Source organism: Myiozetetes cayanensis, unplaced genomic scaffold, assembly GCF_022539395.1.
Source record: "Myiozetetes cayanensis isolate MyiCay16 unplaced genomic scaffold, myiCay2020 scf17, whole genome shotgun sequence".
NCBI lineage: Eukaryota > Metazoa > Chordata > Aves > Passeriformes > Tyrannidae > Myiozetetes > Myiozetetes cayanensis.
In genome coordinates, this window is record NW_026087378.1 from 15,052,837 (window position 1) to 15,073,773 (window position 20,937).

The 20,937-nt window shown below is 42.8% G+C and overlaps 1 protein-coding gene across 1 annotated transcript in view; it reads right to left on the reverse strand.

Moving 5' to 3' along the window:
- Positions 1 to 1,257: 1,257 nt before the first annotated feature.
- ATP10B (ATPase phospholipid transporting 10B (putative)) overlaps positions 1,258 to 20,937 on the reverse strand; it is a 48,365-nt gene continuing 28,685 nt past the window's right edge. Inside the window, exons 10-22 of the mRNA XM_050311856.1 lie at positions 19,442 to 19,621; positions 18,323 to 18,887; positions 17,728 to 17,822; positions 16,933 to 17,059; positions 15,259 to 15,443; positions 11,708 to 12,020; positions 10,469 to 10,545; positions 9,794 to 9,919; positions 8,282 to 8,482; positions 7,291 to 7,371; positions 7,078 to 7,182; positions 6,462 to 6,649; positions 1,258 to 3,538 (exon numbers count right to left, since the gene is read on the reverse strand). Coding sequence (XP_050167813.1) covers positions 3,031 to 3,538; positions 6,462 to 6,649; positions 7,078 to 7,182; positions 7,291 to 7,371; positions 8,282 to 8,482; positions 9,794 to 9,919; positions 10,469 to 10,545; positions 11,708 to 12,020; positions 15,259 to 15,443; positions 16,933 to 17,059; positions 17,728 to 17,822; positions 18,323 to 18,887; positions 19,442 to 19,621 — 2,751 coding nt within the window. The 3' untranslated portion in view covers positions 1,258 to 3,030. The remainder of the gene's footprint in view (positions 3,539 to 6,461; positions 6,650 to 7,077; positions 7,183 to 7,290; positions 7,372 to 8,281; positions 8,483 to 9,793; positions 9,920 to 10,468; positions 10,546 to 11,707; positions 12,021 to 15,258; positions 15,444 to 16,932; positions 17,060 to 17,727; positions 17,823 to 18,322; positions 18,888 to 19,441; positions 19,622 to 20,937) is intronic.

Consider the following 20,937-nt stretch of genomic DNA (forward strand, 5'->3'; position numbering starts at 1 on the left):
CATTAAATAATACCATAGACTGAAATAAAAAGAATGCAGTAAGTTCACATAACCCCCATTAGGTTTAATGTTGTATAGTCCAAGTGGATGAAATGTTGAATATCACCGGAGGATACATTAAAAAGTGAGACACCTGTTCTGTTGTGAAACATTCACGTTAGAATTAATGGAACGTGGATCTCGACAGTATTATTAAATGTGTCTTGAAATAAATAAATAAAGCTACCTTGGAAATCCAGTTAGGTCTAAAGAACCCATTTAGTAAATACACTTTCCTCTCTTCCAAATACATCCCTCAGGGGACTTTGCTGTCTTACTGTAGGCTTGCTTTCACTGGAAAAAAAGAAGTCTTTTAACTCTCAATCCTCCCTCCCAAAAGGATTGACAGTCCCAGCTAATTTGCCTCCTGATCAAAGGGAAGTGCCTGCTGCCCATGTTTGGAACACGAGCTGGTCACGGTCAGCTCTTCCCCAGGAGCAGAGCAGACCCTGCTGCTCCCAGGGACTGTTCCTGGGTGAGGCAGCATTTCCTCGAGGAGCAGCTCTGTGCCCCGGGGTAGGAGTGCCAGGGACAGCTCTGGAAAGCTCTGCAGCAGCTGGAGTGCAGGGGCCAGGCCTGTGCAGGGGCTGCCTTTGTTTATTGCAGCCTTCTCTCCCCTCAAGGATGGGGGAGTTCCTCCATAGTGCAAACTCTCCACCCCCTGGAGCATTTTGTGGTCAGCTACCACACAATCCAAGGCACAGTTTGTAGGTCGGGCTGGAGAATTATTTAAGACAGCCATGTAAACCTGGATTCTTTTTTTCTTTTAACTGAAGTAACTATTTTTGGGACTCTTCCACTTCTTTCATTCCCTGACATAAAGAGCTTTTAGAGGCTATTTTGGTGGAGACCTAGATCAATCCTTCCTTCACTCCCCTTCTTAGAAGGGCCTTCCCTTAACTCTGCCATTTCTGAACCCAGCTGTCCAGGCAAAATGCAGGGTAGAACAGTTTGGCAGAAACTGTGATGAGAAAACATGAAATTAATTCTTGGCTTTCAACTCAGGAATGTCTACAGGTCTTCCAGATTTGCTTAAACATGACTTGTGTGGCCCCTTGCACATTCAGGTGAGTTTGTTACCTAGCTTTTATGATGACCATTCCTACTAGGGAGGGGAATAGCTCCCTGGAAACATGAGTTTGCTGCTCATGGAAAAGGAAATCCCCTCCTCCACCTCTGTTTTTTTCCTCTCAGCAACACACCAAGTCATGACCATATTACATTTATTACTACAAAAACACTTCACATTTTGTAATAAAATGTGTCAGAAATTGACATCTTCTTTAAGTTCAAAGGAAATGGACCATTTAACATAAAAACATGGCTATGAATTGTAGAGGCTTGATCTTCAGTCTTGTCACCCCAGGTCCATTCCCAGCTGGTGAGCAAACGTTTGAGCAATCTCACACTCCATTAACAGTAGTCTCAGCTATGCTTAATTCCCTTCATTCTGTACATCATGCAAAAAATCTCTTTCTGAATTGTTTTACAGCTGACAATTAATACTTTAACAATGGCAGTTCTACATATGCTCTGGCTACCAGAAGTTGCAGTGGCAGATACGCTGCTCAATTTTACCTGAGTTGCTTTAAAGTAAGAACCTAAAGAGTCCACTTACAGTAATTATTATAACACACAAATTTAAATTAGTATTTGCTAAGTAGGTTATTAAATAGATCACACATTGTGATAGTATTAAATACCTAAATTAATACAGCATGTATAAAAAAGGATAAAAACCTACTTAGATCAGAACCAACGGTAGATTCACAAAAGTACAAATAGATTGACTTTAAAACTAGTTAAGATTTCATCCCACATTGTGAAGAAAACTTGGGAAATGGTCTTACTAGTCAACATTTCTATAAGAAATACCAAATCACCTTTCATTGCATTGCAATAAGTAGTGATGATGGTGACATCTTATGGGATTTTTTTTCCTGCATCTTGTTGTCCTGAGATACTGAAAAGGGTGAACATATTATGCATATTTTGGTCATTCTACACCATGTACTTACTGCAATGTGATTAGTGACCTTCATATATGGCTTGTCAACATCTCCACTACTGAGATCTCATCAACCACTGAACGTGACCAGCTGTGGGGAGGAGCACGATTTATACTTGACTGAATGCAACAACACTACATTAGAATATAAAGAATGGAAGGAAGAAACTGAATTTCTAGATGAAAAATCAGGGACAACTTTAGAATTCTACGACATAAATCCATGAATATGACTTGTTTTATCTGTCTGCTTTTGTAGGTATGAAGAAATAGATTCCACTTATCACAGAGTTGTCTTGGCAGTTCTTGCAGTTCAGTATTTGTATTCTTCTTTATAAACTCATTTGTCCTTTTCTTAACAATATCAGGTCAGACCACTACCTGCATAAAAGTACTGAGCTTACTGTTCAGGGAAGACAGGCTATGGACCTGATATTGTTACATGTATAAAGTCCATATATTAAAACCTGGAACATTCTCTAGTGTCTTTCCATTTTTTTTATCCTTCAAGTACCTTTAGTACCCAAAGGTAACATTTTTTTCCCAGCAGAACTGTAATTTTTAAGCTAGTGAGGTCTTTTTAAGACTTTGATAGTAAAAGCTAGAGTGGGATGTGTTGCTTTAAGACTTGATTTAATAAGGAATGGATCCTCCTTCTGTTACCTCAATAGCATAATAACATTGAAACCTCATTAGTACAATTGTTCCCTATTAATGTGGTACAAAAAAATCCATTGAAATAAATAGATTTGGCAATTCTCAGCAAGTGTGTGATGCTCAAGTAACGTTCCTCTAACATGACAAAACCAGCAAGGTCAAGAAGTCACGTCATGGCAAAGCCAGACAAGATTTGCACCTGGGAGAGGCTGCACAGCAATGCTGCTGCTGCTCCACGCTCCTCTCTCCACCTGCAGTGAGCTCAGCAGAGATGGGCCCTGTTTGCCCTCAGGTCCCTCTCCAGGTGGGTCATTGGCACAGCTGGCTCAGAGGGTCACTGCGCTCACCGAGCGCCGGTGGCTCCCGTAGCTAAAACTGGGGGCACTGTCTTTGCTCACCTGGCCACTGTCCTGCCCAGGAGCTGCTCCCCTGCTGGCTGCAAGGGGACCTGGGCCAGAGAAAGGTCCTGAGGAAGAGTCTGTGGCGGCACATTCTTCCTCTGCCCACCTGTTATAGAAATAGTAGCCCTCTTCTGGTGCCCCTTTCCCGAGAGGATTCACTGCAGAGCTGGAAAATCCCTGAGCCTCTGTGTCCCCCTGAGACACAGCTGCTGCTGCTGGGTGTAGAAATGGGGACACACACAAGTGGCTGATGCTTTGGTCAAGGTCATCATTACACGCAGGTGATGCCACAGGTGCACCAGAAGTAGCTCCTTCTCTTGATCTCAGTTTCTGGACTTCGAGATCCTGTTGTCCTTTAGGAAGTTTATCTATTTGCTGTGCTTTCAGAGTCAGAGATGCTCCAAAGGTTCCTCGTAGAGCAGAAACAAGGAACCTGATGAAAGAGAAAGAGAATGGATTATCTTAACAGTGGGCTCCTTCCATAACCTCATCACATAACACAAATCCAGCTGCTAATTTTCCATTGCTCTACAGGCATCTGGTAGACACCTTATACCTGGCAGATGAAAGCTGACTCCTGGATCTTAACACAACAGAGAGTCAACTATATGCATATATGATCATTTACTTAGTATTTACAACTACTCAATTGCTGACCTGTGAAGAAAGAGACCCAAAAGTTCACCAAGAGATGCAGCATTTGAAAATATTAAAATTCTATTTATACTGCTAAAACAGGCTAAAGAAAGGATCTTAATTTGGTAGATAACAGGAAACCAGAAAGTTTAAAACCTCAGCTTTTGGATTTGCTCAGAAAGCAGCAACCAAAAGGTGTCCTACCTGCCCTTTGCAGGATAGAGAACTTACATAACCATATATTATGTGCAGTGAGAGAGCACACATCCTCTCTCCATGTCATGTCAGCTTTGTGTGAAAACCAGTGTCCCCTTGAAAGCATCTTTTTATTAGGATTTGACCTTTACATAGATGGCCTCAACATGCATTTTAAAACAAACGTGGGGACACGTTTGTTTGCACTGAGAAAGCTGCTGTCTTCCCATCCTGCTGCTAAATGTATGTGTAAATTAGTGTGACAGGAGTAAGAAGGCTAACAAGCCAGACTCAGTACAGAAAGGGCTTTTAAGGCAATGGATTTCTCAGGCTTGCACCAGCAGGAGTGGAGGAATTCCATTTGTGTGCCTGTGCTCAGGCTGGGCAATCCCAGAGTCTCAGCTCTGGCTGGGCAGCCCAGAGCACAGCAAGGGTGAGCCCAGGGCTGTCTGCACAGATCTGGATCAGACTGTCCTCTGGCTTTCCCCTCAACCTTCCTCTGGATCTTCTGGACCAGTTGCAGGTGGACCAGACAGGAGGACAGACAAGGGATGGAAAACGTGTCTTCCATCCTGTGAACTGCTCTCACTTGCTCCTGCCCTTCCCACAGCCCTGCAGGGGCTGTTGGGTCTCTGCAGGTCCTGGCAGACCACTCTGCCTTCCACAGCTGGACAAATACATCTGGTTTGTATGTTGAAATCCTCCAAGAGACTTCCCTTGCCAGTGAACAAACATGAAATTCAGATCCCTTTCTTGTCAGAATTGAAGATTTTAGGACTTAATGCTGTGCAGACACAACTTAATGTTGTGTCTCAAAAGTGCAGGGGCAGTTCTGAGGTGCAGATGTGCAGAGGGCACACTGCAAAGCACTGCCAGATGTTTCTGCAGGGAGAGCCTGGAGCAGGCAGGGCACAGACCAGACCCCCAGAGGGCTGGGGTGTCTCAGGCCTGGCAGCCAGAACAGGAGGCAGGACTAAAAAGGAAGAACTGAGGAGAGCGAGGATTTTAACAAAACCTTGTAGACAGAAACCAGAATGTCAGGGCTCTGTCCCTGAAGAAGATAGTGAGCAGGCAGCATGCTGAGATGGACCATGGAATGGAACTGAAAACACAGGGTATTTTAGGAAAGGGTGGTTTCACCACTGCTGTGGTGGCACAGCTCACTTGCAGCAGAAACTGGAGGGTGGACAGTCTGTGAACAGAGGACTCTGCAGAAAATAATCTGCAGTACCTACATGAAGGGAAAGCAGTTCTCCAGCTTTGAAGATGCCAAGATAAAATCCTTAAGCTCAGCAACCTGCTGAGGCAGCAAGGATCTCAACTGTGCTGAATTGCCAGGATGGAGATGCGAGTTCTCTAAGCACGTGTTTGAGGCAGCACTCAGTAGGAAGCTCAGGGTCAAAAATGACCCTGTGAATGAGGCCTGACAGGAAAACAAAACTCACACAGGAGCAAAACAGGCTGGAAAAGGGTGCCCTGCCTAGAAGACATGAGACCTTACTGAACTATGTGTTGTTTATTCTCATCTGAACTTATGTAATGGAACATGAAGTCACAAGAGCATCTCAACTCAAATGGGGGAATAATAATAACAATTTGAAGAAAAAGACTATCTAGTCTTGAAAGGTTCCTTTTCAGACAAAGTTAAGGCTCAGTTCTAATGCCTTAAAGCACTTACAAAATCAGATACTAAAAATATTTTCCTGATTCTTGCAGTACCAGTGTGCTGCACTACTTCATGGCAATTAGGATGAGAAGGGAACTAGGAATCTAGTCAAACCAGCTCAGATGGGTGTGCTTTCACTGTCCAAGCACAAATAAAGAATTTAAATAAATGGTGCAACTCAAACAGTGTATATCTGCATAAAGGATTAGTTAAGGTATTAAGCACCAAAAGTAGTAAGCTTCCCATATACATATATGGAAACAGAATACTTTTGTTTTTCAAACCATTTTTTTTTCAGCAATGTATCAAAATAATTATCCCTCTCCAAATATCCAGTCTCACTTAAAGTTATCTTTAACATACCTGATTTGTTGCAGAGAGTAAAATAAAATTCTGGATGAAGAAAATGTTTTCATACAGAAACATGTTCTTAAATGTAGCTTAGTAATGAACTGCAAAGTCCTTAAGAAACAGAATATATTTTGTAACTCTCAAAGCTTACAAGAATATTGCAAAGACTTGCCTTCTAGTCTTGATCAGCTCAACCACGTTGTGTTCACGAGAGTGAACAGTTACATAGCAGCTTTGTACTGGCAAACTTTGAAGCACCCCAGAAAGAAAGGTTTTCTCGTGGGAGAACAAGCAGTAGATATACAGTGACTTATCTCAGGTTGTATAACTGAACAAACGGGTGGTTTGTGAACTGGAAAGTCAAACCCAGGCATCTGAGTCCCCCACTGCACCATCCCCGTGCAGCACACGTGCCTGGCACATCCCATATCTGCACACAGGGCTGCTGGCACTGCCCTCCAGTGCCTACAGATGCACACAAGGAAAAGCGAGGGGAACGCGTTCCAACCTTGGCAGGAGCGCCGTGACCGGGGTGATGAGGCACAGCAGGTAGAAGGTGGGCTCTGTGAGCTGTCTCTCCATGATCCAGTAGGGGTTGGAGGGAGGGTTGCAGAGCAGGCACACGGCATTGTAGATCAGGGAGAAGACGAGGTAAAACCCCACGCTGCAGATCATTGCCACCAGCTGGGACAGGGTCTGTGGGAAGGGCACAGGAGGACAGTGGGGCCTGTGAGACCCTGGGTGTAACACAGCAGGAGACAAAGACAGCTTGGAAAGAATTTATCCAATAGGCCATTTGACTGAAATGTGCAGTAGGAGAAATAGCCAGAAATGAACTCAGAAAACAACAGTTCTCTAAGTAGCACGTCCTCATATGAAGTATGCAAATATTGTGTTCTGTGCTGTCCAAAGGCACAGTACGAACAAATTCTGTGCACATGAAGGTGTTATCCTGGGGCTAATAACAAATTCTGGCACATTGTGCAGTCTCAGTGCATCTGTTACTTACTTTCTGTGACCCAGAATTCAGGCAAATGACTCTGAAAGACAATGCCATGCCTGCACAGGGTGCTGTGTTCCCAAAAACACAATAGTCCTGTCACCAGGGCAGGGCAAACACATACCCACGTTTTCATTTCCAGAGCCTGGTGCAAGAGAATGGTCAGGAGGGAGATGGTGTTGATGAGGTTTCCAAAGGAAATCACATCCATGTCAGAGTCCTTGTACACCTAGAAAACAGGCAGAGGCAATGTGAGGAACCCTGCCCATTCAGAAGTGAATTTTCTCCTTTTTAAGGAGAACAGGAGAATGAGAATATTAATGAGCCTGTTACTTACGGAATAGGGGACAAAGAAGCAAATGAGGCTCTGATAGAAGGCATCCAACATCGTGATAATAAAAGTTGACAGGTTGTATATCTGCAGGAGTTTACAGATAACAGTCATTAGGATGGGACACATATCCCTAGCCTGTCCTGCAGACATAATTGCTGCCTGTTTTTATTCCATTCAGACTACTGATTAGAGCTAACTGGTCTCCATGAGAAAATGCCTCATGAGCAGCTGATTAAAGCAAAGGCTTATCTCTGAACAGACCTTTTCTCTGTGTTAACTAAAGATAGACCTTAGAACATTAACAGGTGTATTTCTGAACCTGAGAGGAGAAAAAAAAATGTCAGGTTGCTTATTGATTTAAGGATTTGTGTTTTCTTGTCACTTTTTGCTGTAATCTTTTTTAATGAGCTTTTCTTTAGTAGGTTTAGTAGGTTCTTTAGTAGGCTGAGAGTGTTTGAAGCACCAAATCTGAGCCAAGTTTAACCAAGGACCAGATAAACTATTTTACTTTCAGCTTTTACACCTTTTAGCCTGTTTTATTTGTTTCTCCATAAGCCTTCACTGAGAATCCTTCCATATACACAGTGCATATATATATGCACACACACACACGTGTTTGCTCCACCATCCCTTCTTCAATCAAAAAAAAACCAACCACAGGGCTCATTCCCTAGCATGTCACTTCACTTATTATAATGCGACATGCTGGGATTGCTGCTTACATTTAATGGCAGAATAAACCTTCCATTTACATCTTCTGACCATGACCCAGCGCCAGCGTCACTTCCAAGAAGCAACTTCAGCCGTATGTTCCAGCTCTTCTGACAGCTACAATTATGCCTTTTTTTAGTGGACATCAGTAAACTCGACACCATAAAATGGAACAGTTGGTTCCAAATAAGTCTAAACTCTTTTCTTCCTTCACTCATTCCCAGACCAAAAAACCTGTGGTCCTTTGGCTCATCAAGCAGCTACTTCAGCCATCATGACATACCTCTGAATTTTGTCCATTCTTGTATAACTCGGGCAAACCTAGAAGTGTTTCTGCAGAAACATCTTTATCCAGGACTCCAAAGAGAATAGGGGGCACTGAGGTGAAGAAGAGGTTGAAGAAAATCAGTTGCCAGTAATCAATCATGGTGCTGCCTGAGAACCCGCAGAAGAACTGGTACCAGAAGAGCAGGTTGACGTAGCTCTGGGGAGAAGCAAAGACAGACCCAACAGCCTGTTACCAGCTGTGCTGTGCCCTTCCACATGTCCAGCATCTCATTCCTCATGCTGATGTGGTTCCATTTTACTTTGGGTTGTGGGAGTCATGAAGTTCTCCTGTGGCCTCTTCCTTCCATCCCCCTCCTTTCCCCACGCTGTCCCCACTATTGCACCTGCTCTGGCCCCTTCAGTGCCCATGCACAGATGGTCTGGGACTCTCCCAGTTCCACCTCCCAGGTTTGTGTAGGACACTGCTTTGGTTAAAGGTACTGCTGGCAGACAGCCCTACCCCTCCTTCCATAAACAGTGTATCTGAAGGGTCTGCTGCGCAGCAATCCACTGTGATAGAGCTCTTGAAAAGCCATTAGGTTTCCTTAAGAACATATCAGAGAATAATTAAGTAAACTGTTTACAGCTCCAAGCACCAGATTTTAGAATCCTTGCATAAACTGGCTGTCCATGTGGAATGAAAGGGCTCCTGCTCCCTAATGCTGCTGGGGAGATAATAGAACAGCAGCATCCCACTCTGGAGAGATATGTCACATTGCAAATAAATATCCTTTGAACTCTAAAAGGATGGCCAATCAGAAAAAGGAAAGTGTTCATTTCCACTACAAAATTTAACAGTGATAAGAAGTAATCCTTATTCAAAATTATTAAAACCCCTCAGAAAACAGATACTTTGAATTCTAAGTAAATAACCTTTCATGATCAGAGTATATTTCATGTCAAATGGACTTGTTTGTACAGTCTTGTAGAAATGGAATTACTATCCTTTTTCGACTTTACTTTATACTTCAATGCACAGCTCATTTGCATATACATTAAATTTTTAATAAAAATGCCAGGTATGACTGCAGCATTACTTGCAAGTGGTTCCTATAAAAATTCAGACGTTTCACAGGCTAGCAATTCTTAGTGCAGAGTCATCTTCTATATTCTAGCACTAATAATCTGATCTTCCTTATGCAAATTTTATTTGGAGGCTCATGGGTATTATTAATAAAGTTTCTTGAACTACCATATAAAGTTACTAAGCCTTGAGTCCTTTTCCCTCTGGAATAATGCTAGTTTCAAAATATATTTAAAGCCCATATTTTCCTCAGTGCTTTATGCAGCACATTGCTAAGAAAGAAGTGCCACATTATAAACTTGCAAAGTGAAGAAACACAAACTGTAGCTTCATAAAAAGTATGAGTATAACCTGTAAAAAAACAAAACCAGGCCAAAAAACCCAACCCAGCCCTGGAATTAACCCTTACTAGGATGAAAAGTGCCATAATTTTAATAATCTTACCACATTTTTGTAGAAAAAGTAAATCACCATCTTTGCCAGGCGAGAATAACACCAATGTCCATGGACAAGGAGCAGCTTTTTGAGATGTTTAAATCGGGATATTGCAAAGTCACTGGCCATCACTGCCTTTGGTGAGAGGAAAAGCAGGTCATTTACAAAATAGCCTTTTCCCAGCCCTTTCCATATAATGAAGCTTGAACATGGACATTGAAATAATTTCCTACTATTGCATATTGCAGGAAAAACAACCCAAAAAACCAACCCTCAAGAAAATCGTTGGAACTTTCTGCAGAACTCTCCATTTAAGGAGTGTGAGGAAGGGGGATGTGTGGGAAAGAATTCAGGGCAGAAAACAGTGGAAAAGAATCTATAAAACCTGGAAATGCAGTAGCAGAGAGGATTCAGAAAGCAGATGCTAAGCTAACACTGGACAGACATCTGCTAATTTTCCAGACTTATGAGCAAACACACATCTGTCCATGCATGCTAATTGTTGGCTCAAAATGCTGTTTTTTGGCTGGACCCATAATTATGAACTGCATGTTAATTTATGACAGTAATGATGCCAACTTGCATTTTTAAGATGACACTCAAGAGCACAGGGCTGCTATGGGACTTATTAAGCAGCAAGAGACCACATGACAAAAGAGGAATAGAACTGCATTGACAGGATACCTGCATGCCTTCCTGACCAGATATTCCAATTCCAACATCAGCTGCTTGAATCATACTCACATCATTTGCACCATCACCTAGAATGGGAAGAGGGGGGGAACAACAGAAGTGTAAGAAAGGGTGTTTAATGCATAGTGCCTCTATCAGAAGGAAGTAAGCTTAGCTCTGCTGATTATTTTGGCTATTCTGTTCTATCTGCATCCTAATTAGGATAACTGATACTTAGCACCAAGCACTGATGACCTCCAGGCTCTGTCCTTGGTAGGAACATTCTCCCTCCCTTCCAGGAGACCTGGCTCCAACAGTGGGACCAGCTGGGTGGTGGATGGACACCCGACACCATCTACATCTGTATCATTTTGTGTTTCTGCTTGGTGAGCTCCATATGCTCGGCAACACGCTCTGCAGCACCTACTTGAATTCTCCATACTGTGGGATAAATTGGACTGCAGATGACAATGTAACAAGCCAATTTCAGGAGTTATTTTGCTTGTTTCAACTCACAGCAATATGTTAAATACATAACCAAACTTCCAGGGAAAGAACAGCCATGACTTGCAATGTGGGGATGGTAAATCAGGTTAGCTGGTAAAGCAAGGTAGATGGAGCAGAGGGTTGAGAGCTTACATTTTGAACTACAAGGCAAAGCAAAAAAATTTAAAATACAACATACTCTTCCCTTTCTGTTTGGTCCACAGAGGTGTATTGTTTTAGTTGGAAGTCATAAAAATCAATTCTGCAAGGATTTTAGTGGCATCTCTTGCCAAAAGTGGGGCAGAGAACTCAAAACATTTCACATTATTTGGAGGTAAAAGGCAAATGAGTCATTGCTTAATACCACTCTGGGGATAACTCTGTTTTCACCAGCTGGGAAAATCTGACAGGAAAAGGGCTTTATAAAAAGACAAATTAGTGACTACTCTAGAGTGCTTTGCAGGCCCAAAGCAAGGACATTCCAAAGGGAACCCGTACATGTGTTTGTACTGATGTGCATGAAAGGGACTGCTGGGAGTTCCTGAATGTGGAGCACCTTCATCTTGTTTAAAGGGGGCCCAGATTTGCTTGGTGAAAGATGAAGAAGGACTTTCGTGTGTGTTTTGACAAGGAAAGATTATTCAGTAGTGTTTCCTCACTGTGTCTATCTGAGGGACAGCGTGTACGGTATAATCCATACATTTCCCCAACTCTCAGAGGAGGAACCTGCTCCCCCTCCGTGCTGTGAGGTTCAGAGGGGGGTACCTATTGCCAGGGTCATCACTCGGAGCCTCCTGCGCAGCAGCCGGACCACCATGCCCTTCTGCAGGGGCGTGGAGCGGCAGCACAGCACGGAGCGGCACCGCCGCGCCAGCGCCAGCAGCTTCTCCTCCAGGCCCCCCTGCAGGATGAGGGTCAGCGTCTTCCCATCGATCACCAGCCCAAACTCCGCACTGGGGGCCTCAGGGGCCGAGAGGGGTGTTGGGAGAATGCCGAGAAACGTCCTCCGCGGTTCGTCAGACTCGCAATTCTTCCTCACCTCTTCCAGGGTTAAATCCAGGAGAGACTCACAAGTTTCCTGCGAGAAAACAGGCGTGGTTTGAGCAATGCTTGTCTCCATCTCCCTCTCCAGCTCAGCACCTTGCCAAGTGTGTTTGTGTAATCGTGCCAGGGGGTTCAAGCCTATCAGACAGACATCAGCAAAAACTGACTGGAAGATGCACTGGCCCATCTGATCAGGGATTATTGCAACAACATCATCACCCGATCCTTCCATGGAAACACTGAGCGTTTCATCAGCCAGCTGACTGAAGGAAGGAATTATTTTTAAAGAAAATAAAATAATCTTTACATCAGGAGGATGTGTGTGCATTGCAATGCTGACAGTTCAGAAATTAAAAACAAAATCCTTTTTTCTTTTTTTAAGGAGATTAAAATATCTGGTTCTGATATGAATGACGTGAGAAACTGCAGCATTTGCTCCCATCAGAAATAAACTACAGTAGAGAAATAATCAAAATTATCCAGTAATTTGAGAATTTGGCCTTTTCTAGGTCCCATATCAGGTGTGTGTCAGAGTTAGGAACACAAATAAAAATTCCTACTTTCCAGCACTGTGTCTTAAACACAAATTTAGTCCTTCTCTCTCAGCAAATCTGCCTCATTTTGGTCCAAACCCCCTTTTAGATGCAAACAACTGGAATTGACTCGATATTAAATACAAACAGACTTCCCATACAGATTTAAACTGGCACTATCAGAGAACACCCTGAATGATCTTATTTTGCTGCTGCTTAGCAATGAAAGTCCTCCTTCTGTGCATGGCACTGAATACCTGAGGAGCTAATCATTCCTTTTTCTACCTTTTCTGTTAGCTTTATTGAGTGATGATTCAGTTCTAAAACGTTATTTTCACTTTATGTTGCATAAGGTACATGTGTAGGATGTTTGCAAGATTTAAATTACTCTTAAGTGGGAGGTTCTGGAATAAAATGTATCTCTGACATCTAATAAAAATCCTGCACACTCAAAACCTCTAAAAAATACCAAAGAAGTATCACCTTTCTGTGAACAAACCAAAAATTGTAGTGGAAATTCCTGTTTTGCCTTGGCTTGCTTTTGAAATGAATCCCCCAAGCTACCTCCTTACATTGCATCTTCCTGGCAGATATTTAATTTTCAGTGTTTGAATGAGCTGATGGGCTCAGGGGTAAAGAGAAGGCCTTCTACTGACACCCCCTCAAGGCTTAACTTGGGCAAAGCGAACAGGTTGGACTTTGTAGGAGTTGTGTGAGTCCCTCACTGCGCTGGGAGCCCCTTTCAGAGCCAGTGCCTGTGCTCGGTTCTGTTTTGGAAGGGAGGGAACTGATCTGTTTGTGGTGCAGCTGTGGTGCCCAGTGAACCCCTGGGATTCCCCACGTGTGCTCAGCTGTGTCTGAGCCCGGATCCAGAGGGTGCCGTGGGGAAGTGTTTCCTGGAGCCAGGGTGGTCCTGCCTGCAGCATCACTTCCCTGGCAGAAACCATCTCCTAATTTCCATCCTAAATGTATTCATTCTGCCTCCCGTTCAGGCAGATATGCGTATCAAATGAAATTACACATTGAAGCAAGGAGAGCATTCCGTGCCAAATTCCATATCATCTTTGCGTGTTTCCCTATTCCCATGACATTAAAAGAGACAGACATTTGCATAGGATTTTATTCTTTTTTGGAGAGCTACTCACTGCAGACAAAAGCAGTTAGAAAGTAGGCCATCTCACTGCTCTGCACAATTGCCTATCACAAGAAGAACAGTCACTATTTTAACTATGTTTAATTAATCCTCACAATAGCTTTACAGAGAAAGGCAAGCTCATACTGGGGACACTGGTTCTGTGGGGAGAGAAACAGAGGACACCGAGACAGGGGACTGGCCCAGTGACAGAGGGAAGCTCCTCCCCAGCCTCCTGCCAGCCCATGGAAGGGCTGCTCTCACGGTGCCTCCTGTCCCTGCTGAGGGGACCACGGCTGATGCTGCATAAAAGGACAGAGCAGCACTGGGAAAAGGGCAGTGGCTGCTCTAGGAGCACCTCAGGGGCTTCCAGGGCTCTGTGGGAAGTCAGAGGTCACCAGGGAGAAAATGCAAAAAGGGCAATCACACATCTTGGACCCTTCTTCTGGGTTTAGAAATAGTCAGGGCTGACCTCTCCTTAGGAAATGGATCTGGTTTAACCATAATGTTGGACTCACTCTTCCCTAAATCCATCTCCAAAGCCACCTATCCCACCTGGCTGCCCGGAGGGATGAGGTGCAAAGCTCTGCACAGTGGTGGCCATTCTACTTTCTGGAATCAAGGCGTGGTTTTTCTGGCACCCTGCTTGTGTTGCTCCACAACCAGCAAAAGCCAGGGTGGCTTCTCTAAAGCCTTTGACTTTCCCCATCCATGATGGCACTTCCCATCTTGGGAAGGTAGGACTGTGCTTGCTCTGCTCTGTTCAGATGGTGTAGCCCTGGACTGCACCCCAGCTTGCTCACTGTGTGTCAGTGAGTCACAGGAGCTGACAGACCTGCCTTTGAAGTGATTATCCTCATTTGGGAGTGTTTGCTTTGCCTGCTGCCTGCCCTTCTTGTTGCCTGTGGAAATTCAGGGAATATCTGTGCACATCAACAATGACGTGCACCACCATGGAATGCCAAGGAAGTGACTGTGTTTTTAACTGACCCACCAAAACTATATTTGGGTGTTCAAGAAAGTGAAATTCTGCTTACACACAAAGATAAAAAAAAAAATCATTCACTAATAAATTTCTACTGAAGTCTAATCCTATTAGGGAACATGCAGCTAGAAAATTCTGAATTTAATTAGATCTACACGTGTAGACTTTTTCCTGGCTGACTCAAAGTACTTTCCAAATGTCTTCCAAAATATATCACCTAGGGTTAAAATATCATTGTCACTGAAATTTTCATTGTAAGGTGAAAACCCAGATATCAATGTTATTAAGGAATTAGGCACTTAAACTGCATATTACCTTCTTTCTAAAGCTAGTAATTCAGGTAATAGCTAGTTATTCAGGCAATTTCTAAAAAGAATATTTTCATTTGGAAAACCCAGTGTATTCTAATTGAACGAAACTCTACATAAGTGTCTTGTATTTTAAGTCATCCTGTTATGTGTGGTCTACAGAGTTGCTGGCCTAATGCTATGTGGGTTTTTGCTGACTTTTTCGTGCTGAATGTGGTCTAAAGCAAAGCAGCACCAAACTACGAGACACGAAAAAAGGGCAATGTAGCAAATTCTGTAGCATATTCTTGTGCATCTTATCTTTCTCTCCTCACCTTACTCTCAGTGTTGATGGTGAAGACAGTGTCTCTCTGGTTCAGGAGTTTACAGGAGTATGCAATGTTCACTGCTGTCTCCTGTTTGTCTCCTGTCAACACCCAGATTTGTATCCCAGCTTCTCGAAGAGCCACGATGGTGTCGGGTACTCCCTCCTGCAGCCGATCTTCAATCCCTGTTGCTCCTGGGCAAACACGAAAAGAAGAGAAACAGTTTTCTTTCTTTGGAAATCACATTGCTATTTTCTTGTTTAAGGAAAGCTCTTTGATTTCCAGTCATGCTCCTGAACTTATCAAGAGTTGAGCTGAGGTATTGTCCAGTAAACAAACACACAGACACAAGATCTGCATTTGGATTAAGGTCTGAATGTGTCAGCAGTCAAGTTCTCGCTCTTCATTTTGCTCATTGCTAGAACAATGAATTTCATTTCTTCTTAATAATCCAAAATGACAATGTACTGGCAGAGAATCACACCAGATGCATTTTTAAAGTACTGCATTAAGTCCCATCAAAGCAAGCAGAAGAGATGAACTTTGAGTATTTAAATGAATGCTGTCCCTATTGTCAAGTTAGATTCTTCAGCCATCAAAGGGAGAAGAAACTGTACAGTACATTTTCTTTTTGAAAATACACAAACTTAGGAGCAGATGCCAACACTCATCCTGATGATGTTGGTAAATCACCATCTGAGAGTTGCAATACTCCTTATCTCCTCCACTAGAGGTCAGTTTGAAGATGCTGTAACTGTGGTACATTAAAGATAGGTATCAATTTAAGCTAAAAGAACACATTTTGTAAATTAAAGTATAAAAGCACACAAAGCCTTAGGAGTTGGCAAAGGTAACAGATTCTGACAAGATCTGCATTACCTCTTATGTGTTCTGCTGATGGCATTTACCATTATTACTCTAATTTTTTAAATCACTGCAGAGATTATGAGAAGCCATAATGCTAATAGCTTGCAATCACAGAAATTCAGGATAATGAAATATCGGGTGCAAATTGTATTCACAGAAAAATAAGACTGAGACAACTCCAAAAATCAAAGTCACACAGAACAAAATGTTTGGAAACAAAATAGAATAGAAAGCACTGAAGTGCTTCATAATATAACAGAATGTGTTGTTAGATAAGATAGTGATGGATGATGCAGAAGTGCCAATGAATATAAGTTTTAACATTAAACATCCTTCTACAGAGTGCAGACAGCAAACCCACCAATTCAACAACAGGAATTCACTGGCAAAATGCCAACATGTTTAAGTTACTGGTTTTTATAACACAGTTCAATTACTAGAATTCCCTTGGAACTTGTGCTCAAAACTGAAGTTAATTTCTAGTATTTTATGGGTTTATCTAAGGACACATGATTGAATAGGGGTGGTTTCATTATCTGCTGTGTCAGCTGAGCCACAGTAACAGCTGATGTGTGCGTTCTTTGCTCCTGGCACATGAGAGTTTCAGTGCACTTTTTCAAAGTTACTGCTGCTCAAAATGCACAAAAACTTGTGTAGACACTGTCATTGGATTGTATCTCCCTGGCCTGGAGATTTCCAAACCTCTGAGCAAGATTTTGGATATAAATTAGTATAAGCTGTTGTCTGTCTGATTGCCAAGAACATCACAGCAGAGCCAATGCTACGTCATGCAATGACAGTTGTTATTTTTAGTACCCAGCAAGGTGAGTTTGGTCTCCAGATGCTGTGCTGTCTCCAGTAACAGCTCCTCTCTGTTGTCAATTGCAGCTTCTGCCTCCCGACGAAAATTGGCCCATTTTTGAAAGTCATCTTCATTTAAGACCTGCATAACACAATTTAAACAGAGCTTATTTTAAATTTAAATAAGAGAGGAGTGCCAACATTCAGGATCACAGAGACTTAACTCCTACCCAATCTGGTAAAGTACCGTGTCATCTTTAAAACAACAAACTCTTCCAAGAGAAAAGAACCAGTAGTTTGTACAAATGGCCTTCAGCTGAGACTCAAAAATACGACCTAGAGAAACTCTTGATCACACAGCCCTTAGCTGGGGCTCTGAACTGGAACACACAGTTTTTGAAGGTTGAGCTACATTTCTCCAGAGCTTGGATGTGACCTATTTGTTGCACATAGACACCGTCTGCATGGAAGGATGACACTGAGATGCACTAACCCAGGCTGAGGGCAAGATTTTTGAAAGCTGAATGCCAAGCAAAACAGAAGAGCGTTGGCTCCTCTGCAGATTTTTTGTTTCTTGCTTGGAAGCATTGTAGGGGAGGTCAGCTGGAGTTACCATAAGAGAAACAGAAATAAATGTTTTGGGACTGACTAAAAATCCATCATCTGGTCACACTGAAGAAAAAGGGAAGAAAAAGAGAGGCTGATCTGGCTGGTTCTCTCAGAAAGAATTATAACCATTAAATTTTCTAGTAAATCTGTTGACACATACAGAGATAAGCTGTAAACAATACTAGGCTGGTGCTCTCCCACCTTCTTAGCTATGCACAGAGTTCGCAGTCCATCACGGGCATAGTGGTCCAGGTGTTTCTGTGTTTTTTCTTTTATTCTTTTCATTCTCTTCTCAGCTAAAACACAAGGAAAAGATTCTGTATTTTAAGCACAGATCATTTCAGATCTAATGGCCTAAGGTTAAAAAACAGTGGGCATTAGAGAAAGTGGGTTCCAGTATAACAGAAATCTCTTTCAAACTCAGAACTGTTGTCTGTACAGAAGCTGAAAGCTTGCTAATCTTTGTTTCCTGTAAGATAAAGTTACTTGTTTTTGTTTGTTTGTTAATGTTATAGCAATCTTGCTGACAAGCTGAAAAACAATGGTCAGGCCCTTCTGACAGTATTATTGCAGAGTACACAATCCACATGGGTTAGCGCTGGCAGGGAATTTTAATTAGCCCATTCCATGTTCTAGGCAGTACTGAGGTTAAATAAATACCTCAAGCATAACACTAGAGGAAGCTTATTCTTTTTTTTTTATACTTCTAATGGCTAGATACAATATTTCATGCAGAAAAGAGTACTGAATTCTTCTTTGTAGGAGACACAACAGAAATAGCTCCCTGGCCAATTACCCGTGGCAGAGTCTTCCAGCAAGTCCATGATAACAGAGTCAGCGCCTTTGGTGTAGACAACGATCTCCTTGGTGAGGGGGTGCCTCACCACCACAGACATCCTTTTCCGGACAGAGTCGAAGGGCAGGGTGTGGAGGATGTGGAAGGTGAGCAGCGTGCCCTGGGGCAGGCGCACGGTGACCTGCTCCGGGGTGCGGGACACCAGGCTGACACTGTAGGCCCTCGCCGCGTGCACCAGCGCCGCCTCGTCGGGGCTCTCGGCCTCGTAGCAGAGGGCTGGGGGCAAAGAACCGCTGCTCACAGAGTTAAAGACCTCATCCAGGGAAGCGCTGCCCACGTCTGTGCTGCCCCTGTCCTGCGGCTCCGGGGCTGCCCCGCTGGCACCGCCAGCCAGGGCGGCGAGGGAATCCTCGGTGCCCCTCGCACTGAGACTCGCCCCGAGCTCGGAGCTGGACTGGGACGATGAGAGGGACTGGCTGAGGCTTGCTAACTTCAGCCTTTGAAACATCTGATGAATCTTCTCCAGGGTGATTCCTGAAGGTCTTATTGGTGGCGGAACTGTGACCTAGAAATGTGAGAACACCTGTGGTTAAAAATAAATAAATGTGAACTATGAGATACTTCTCAAAACTTTGGTATGTTTTGCTGTATCTAAATGACAATAATTATAAAAGAAATTTTCTCCCCAGCAACCTATTTAAACGTGGTGGGAGAATTCACCAGAGGAGTCATAGGTGAGTTAGCATCCAAAGTTGAGCATGATTTGTATCTGCCTCTGAAGCAGAGATACAGTCAAGACCCTTGGAGGTCTGTCAGTGGCCTGGGAGATCAGAGAGAACCGAGTATGTTCTACATACTTCTTACAGCAGTGATCATAGAAAATCTAAAGGAAAAAGTGCAGATTCTGTGGTAGACATAACTATTCATCAACCTTAAAAAGTCGTGTTAGAGAGGGATACATAGGCAGGGAAACAGTAAAAGGAAAAAGAAAAGGTAAAGAAATGAGAGCAGAGCTCCCAAACAAACCATTTTTCACCATTTCAGGTTTCACTGAACACTGCTCTATGTTGTTAAATGGGAGCATAATCAATTTTCCTCATACACTTGAAGTTAGATTACCCTTTGTCTTGGCTCAGTAGCTGTGGAGACCAGCACTGTATTGCAGATGGCAAGGGCAAGAAAAAAGTCAATAAAGGATGTGGAAGTTCTCGTATGGATAAAAGGAGAAAGACTTTCAGCCTGGAGTGCAGCTTCTCTCACTCTCCTCAGCAGCCTGCTGTCGGGAGTCACATCCTTTTCCTGCAAGAGAAATTACTTAGTGAGGATTATTCCCACTTTCCCTTGGCCTCAAGGAACAACTGACAACTTGATAGACTTCTTGCCTCTTACTGAATTTACACCTAGAATTATGTAAGGTAAATGCCTTTTGTACTTAACTTCTAGGGAAAAAAAGATACATTTCTGAAAGCTGCATAACTAGAAAATTAGAAGGAAATGAATCTTGAAATAGAAGAGGATTTCAGAATTCTATTTCTTTTGAGATTTATTAAAAATCAAGAATAATCTATACTGTATCCTCCAACTTTGAAACTGCTGACTCCTGAATTAAAGGGCATTCCAGATGGAATTATACTTGGGATCTTCCATTTCAGTGTGGAAGTTGATCATTATTTCAACAGAGAATATTTTGTGCCTATGGCTTAGTTACAGCAGCATCACTTTTTGTTTCCAGAGCAACTTCATTTTGCACCCAGAAAGAGAAGCTGCCTCCAGCTTCTCCTCCTGAATTCTTCCTCAATTCTTACAATAAATAAATAAATACATACTTGTTCCTGAAATGTTTCTCTAATTTTACTACCACACTCTTTCTAATCAAACCTTATTTTGCAACCCAAACTACTAAAGAGTGTCACTTATGTACAATTTAATTTGCTGTAGGGCTATGGGACTATTACTTTTAATGGAAATTTCATGTTAGCAGAATCTGGTTTGGGTTTAATTCAGGGCCATATTTAACAAGGACTTCTAAATTTAAAAGACAGCTTCCTGTGAGCCAACAGTTTTGGATGTCTTCTCTGAGGAACTGCCAAATTACTGAGCTGCTTTCTAGTTGCTCTCAGCTCTCACCCTCTCTTGGTTCAGTCTGGCACAGTTTTCCCCAGCTCTGTACAATGACAGCAGAAGTGCCCCAGCCCCTTCAGGGCTGTGCTGGGCTGAATGTGCTGCTTGCTGAAGTCAGGAGTGGTTCAGAAATAATCCTAATAATTGCAAGGAAATCCACTGCTCATTTTGCAGCTCAGTTGAAATCCAAAGCTGGAACAAGGCTTTTCACTCTCCCTGCCGTGGAAGGCTCTGGTTCTTCTGGCTCAGTGTTTTCAGGCTTTTTTGTTTCACATAAAAGGAAATGTTTGCAGTCCTTTCTCTAGCAAACTAATACATGCTAAGGATAAGCGTGATTTTTTAGTTGTCTTCTCAGACCTTTTAAAAGGAATCAGAGACTGAAAGTAATAATAATTTAAACAAGTCAATACTTATCAGGAGAATTTTTCTTTTTTTTTTTTTCCACATTCAATGAAAACAAGGCTGACCTGAATTTCCAGCCTGAAAATATATAA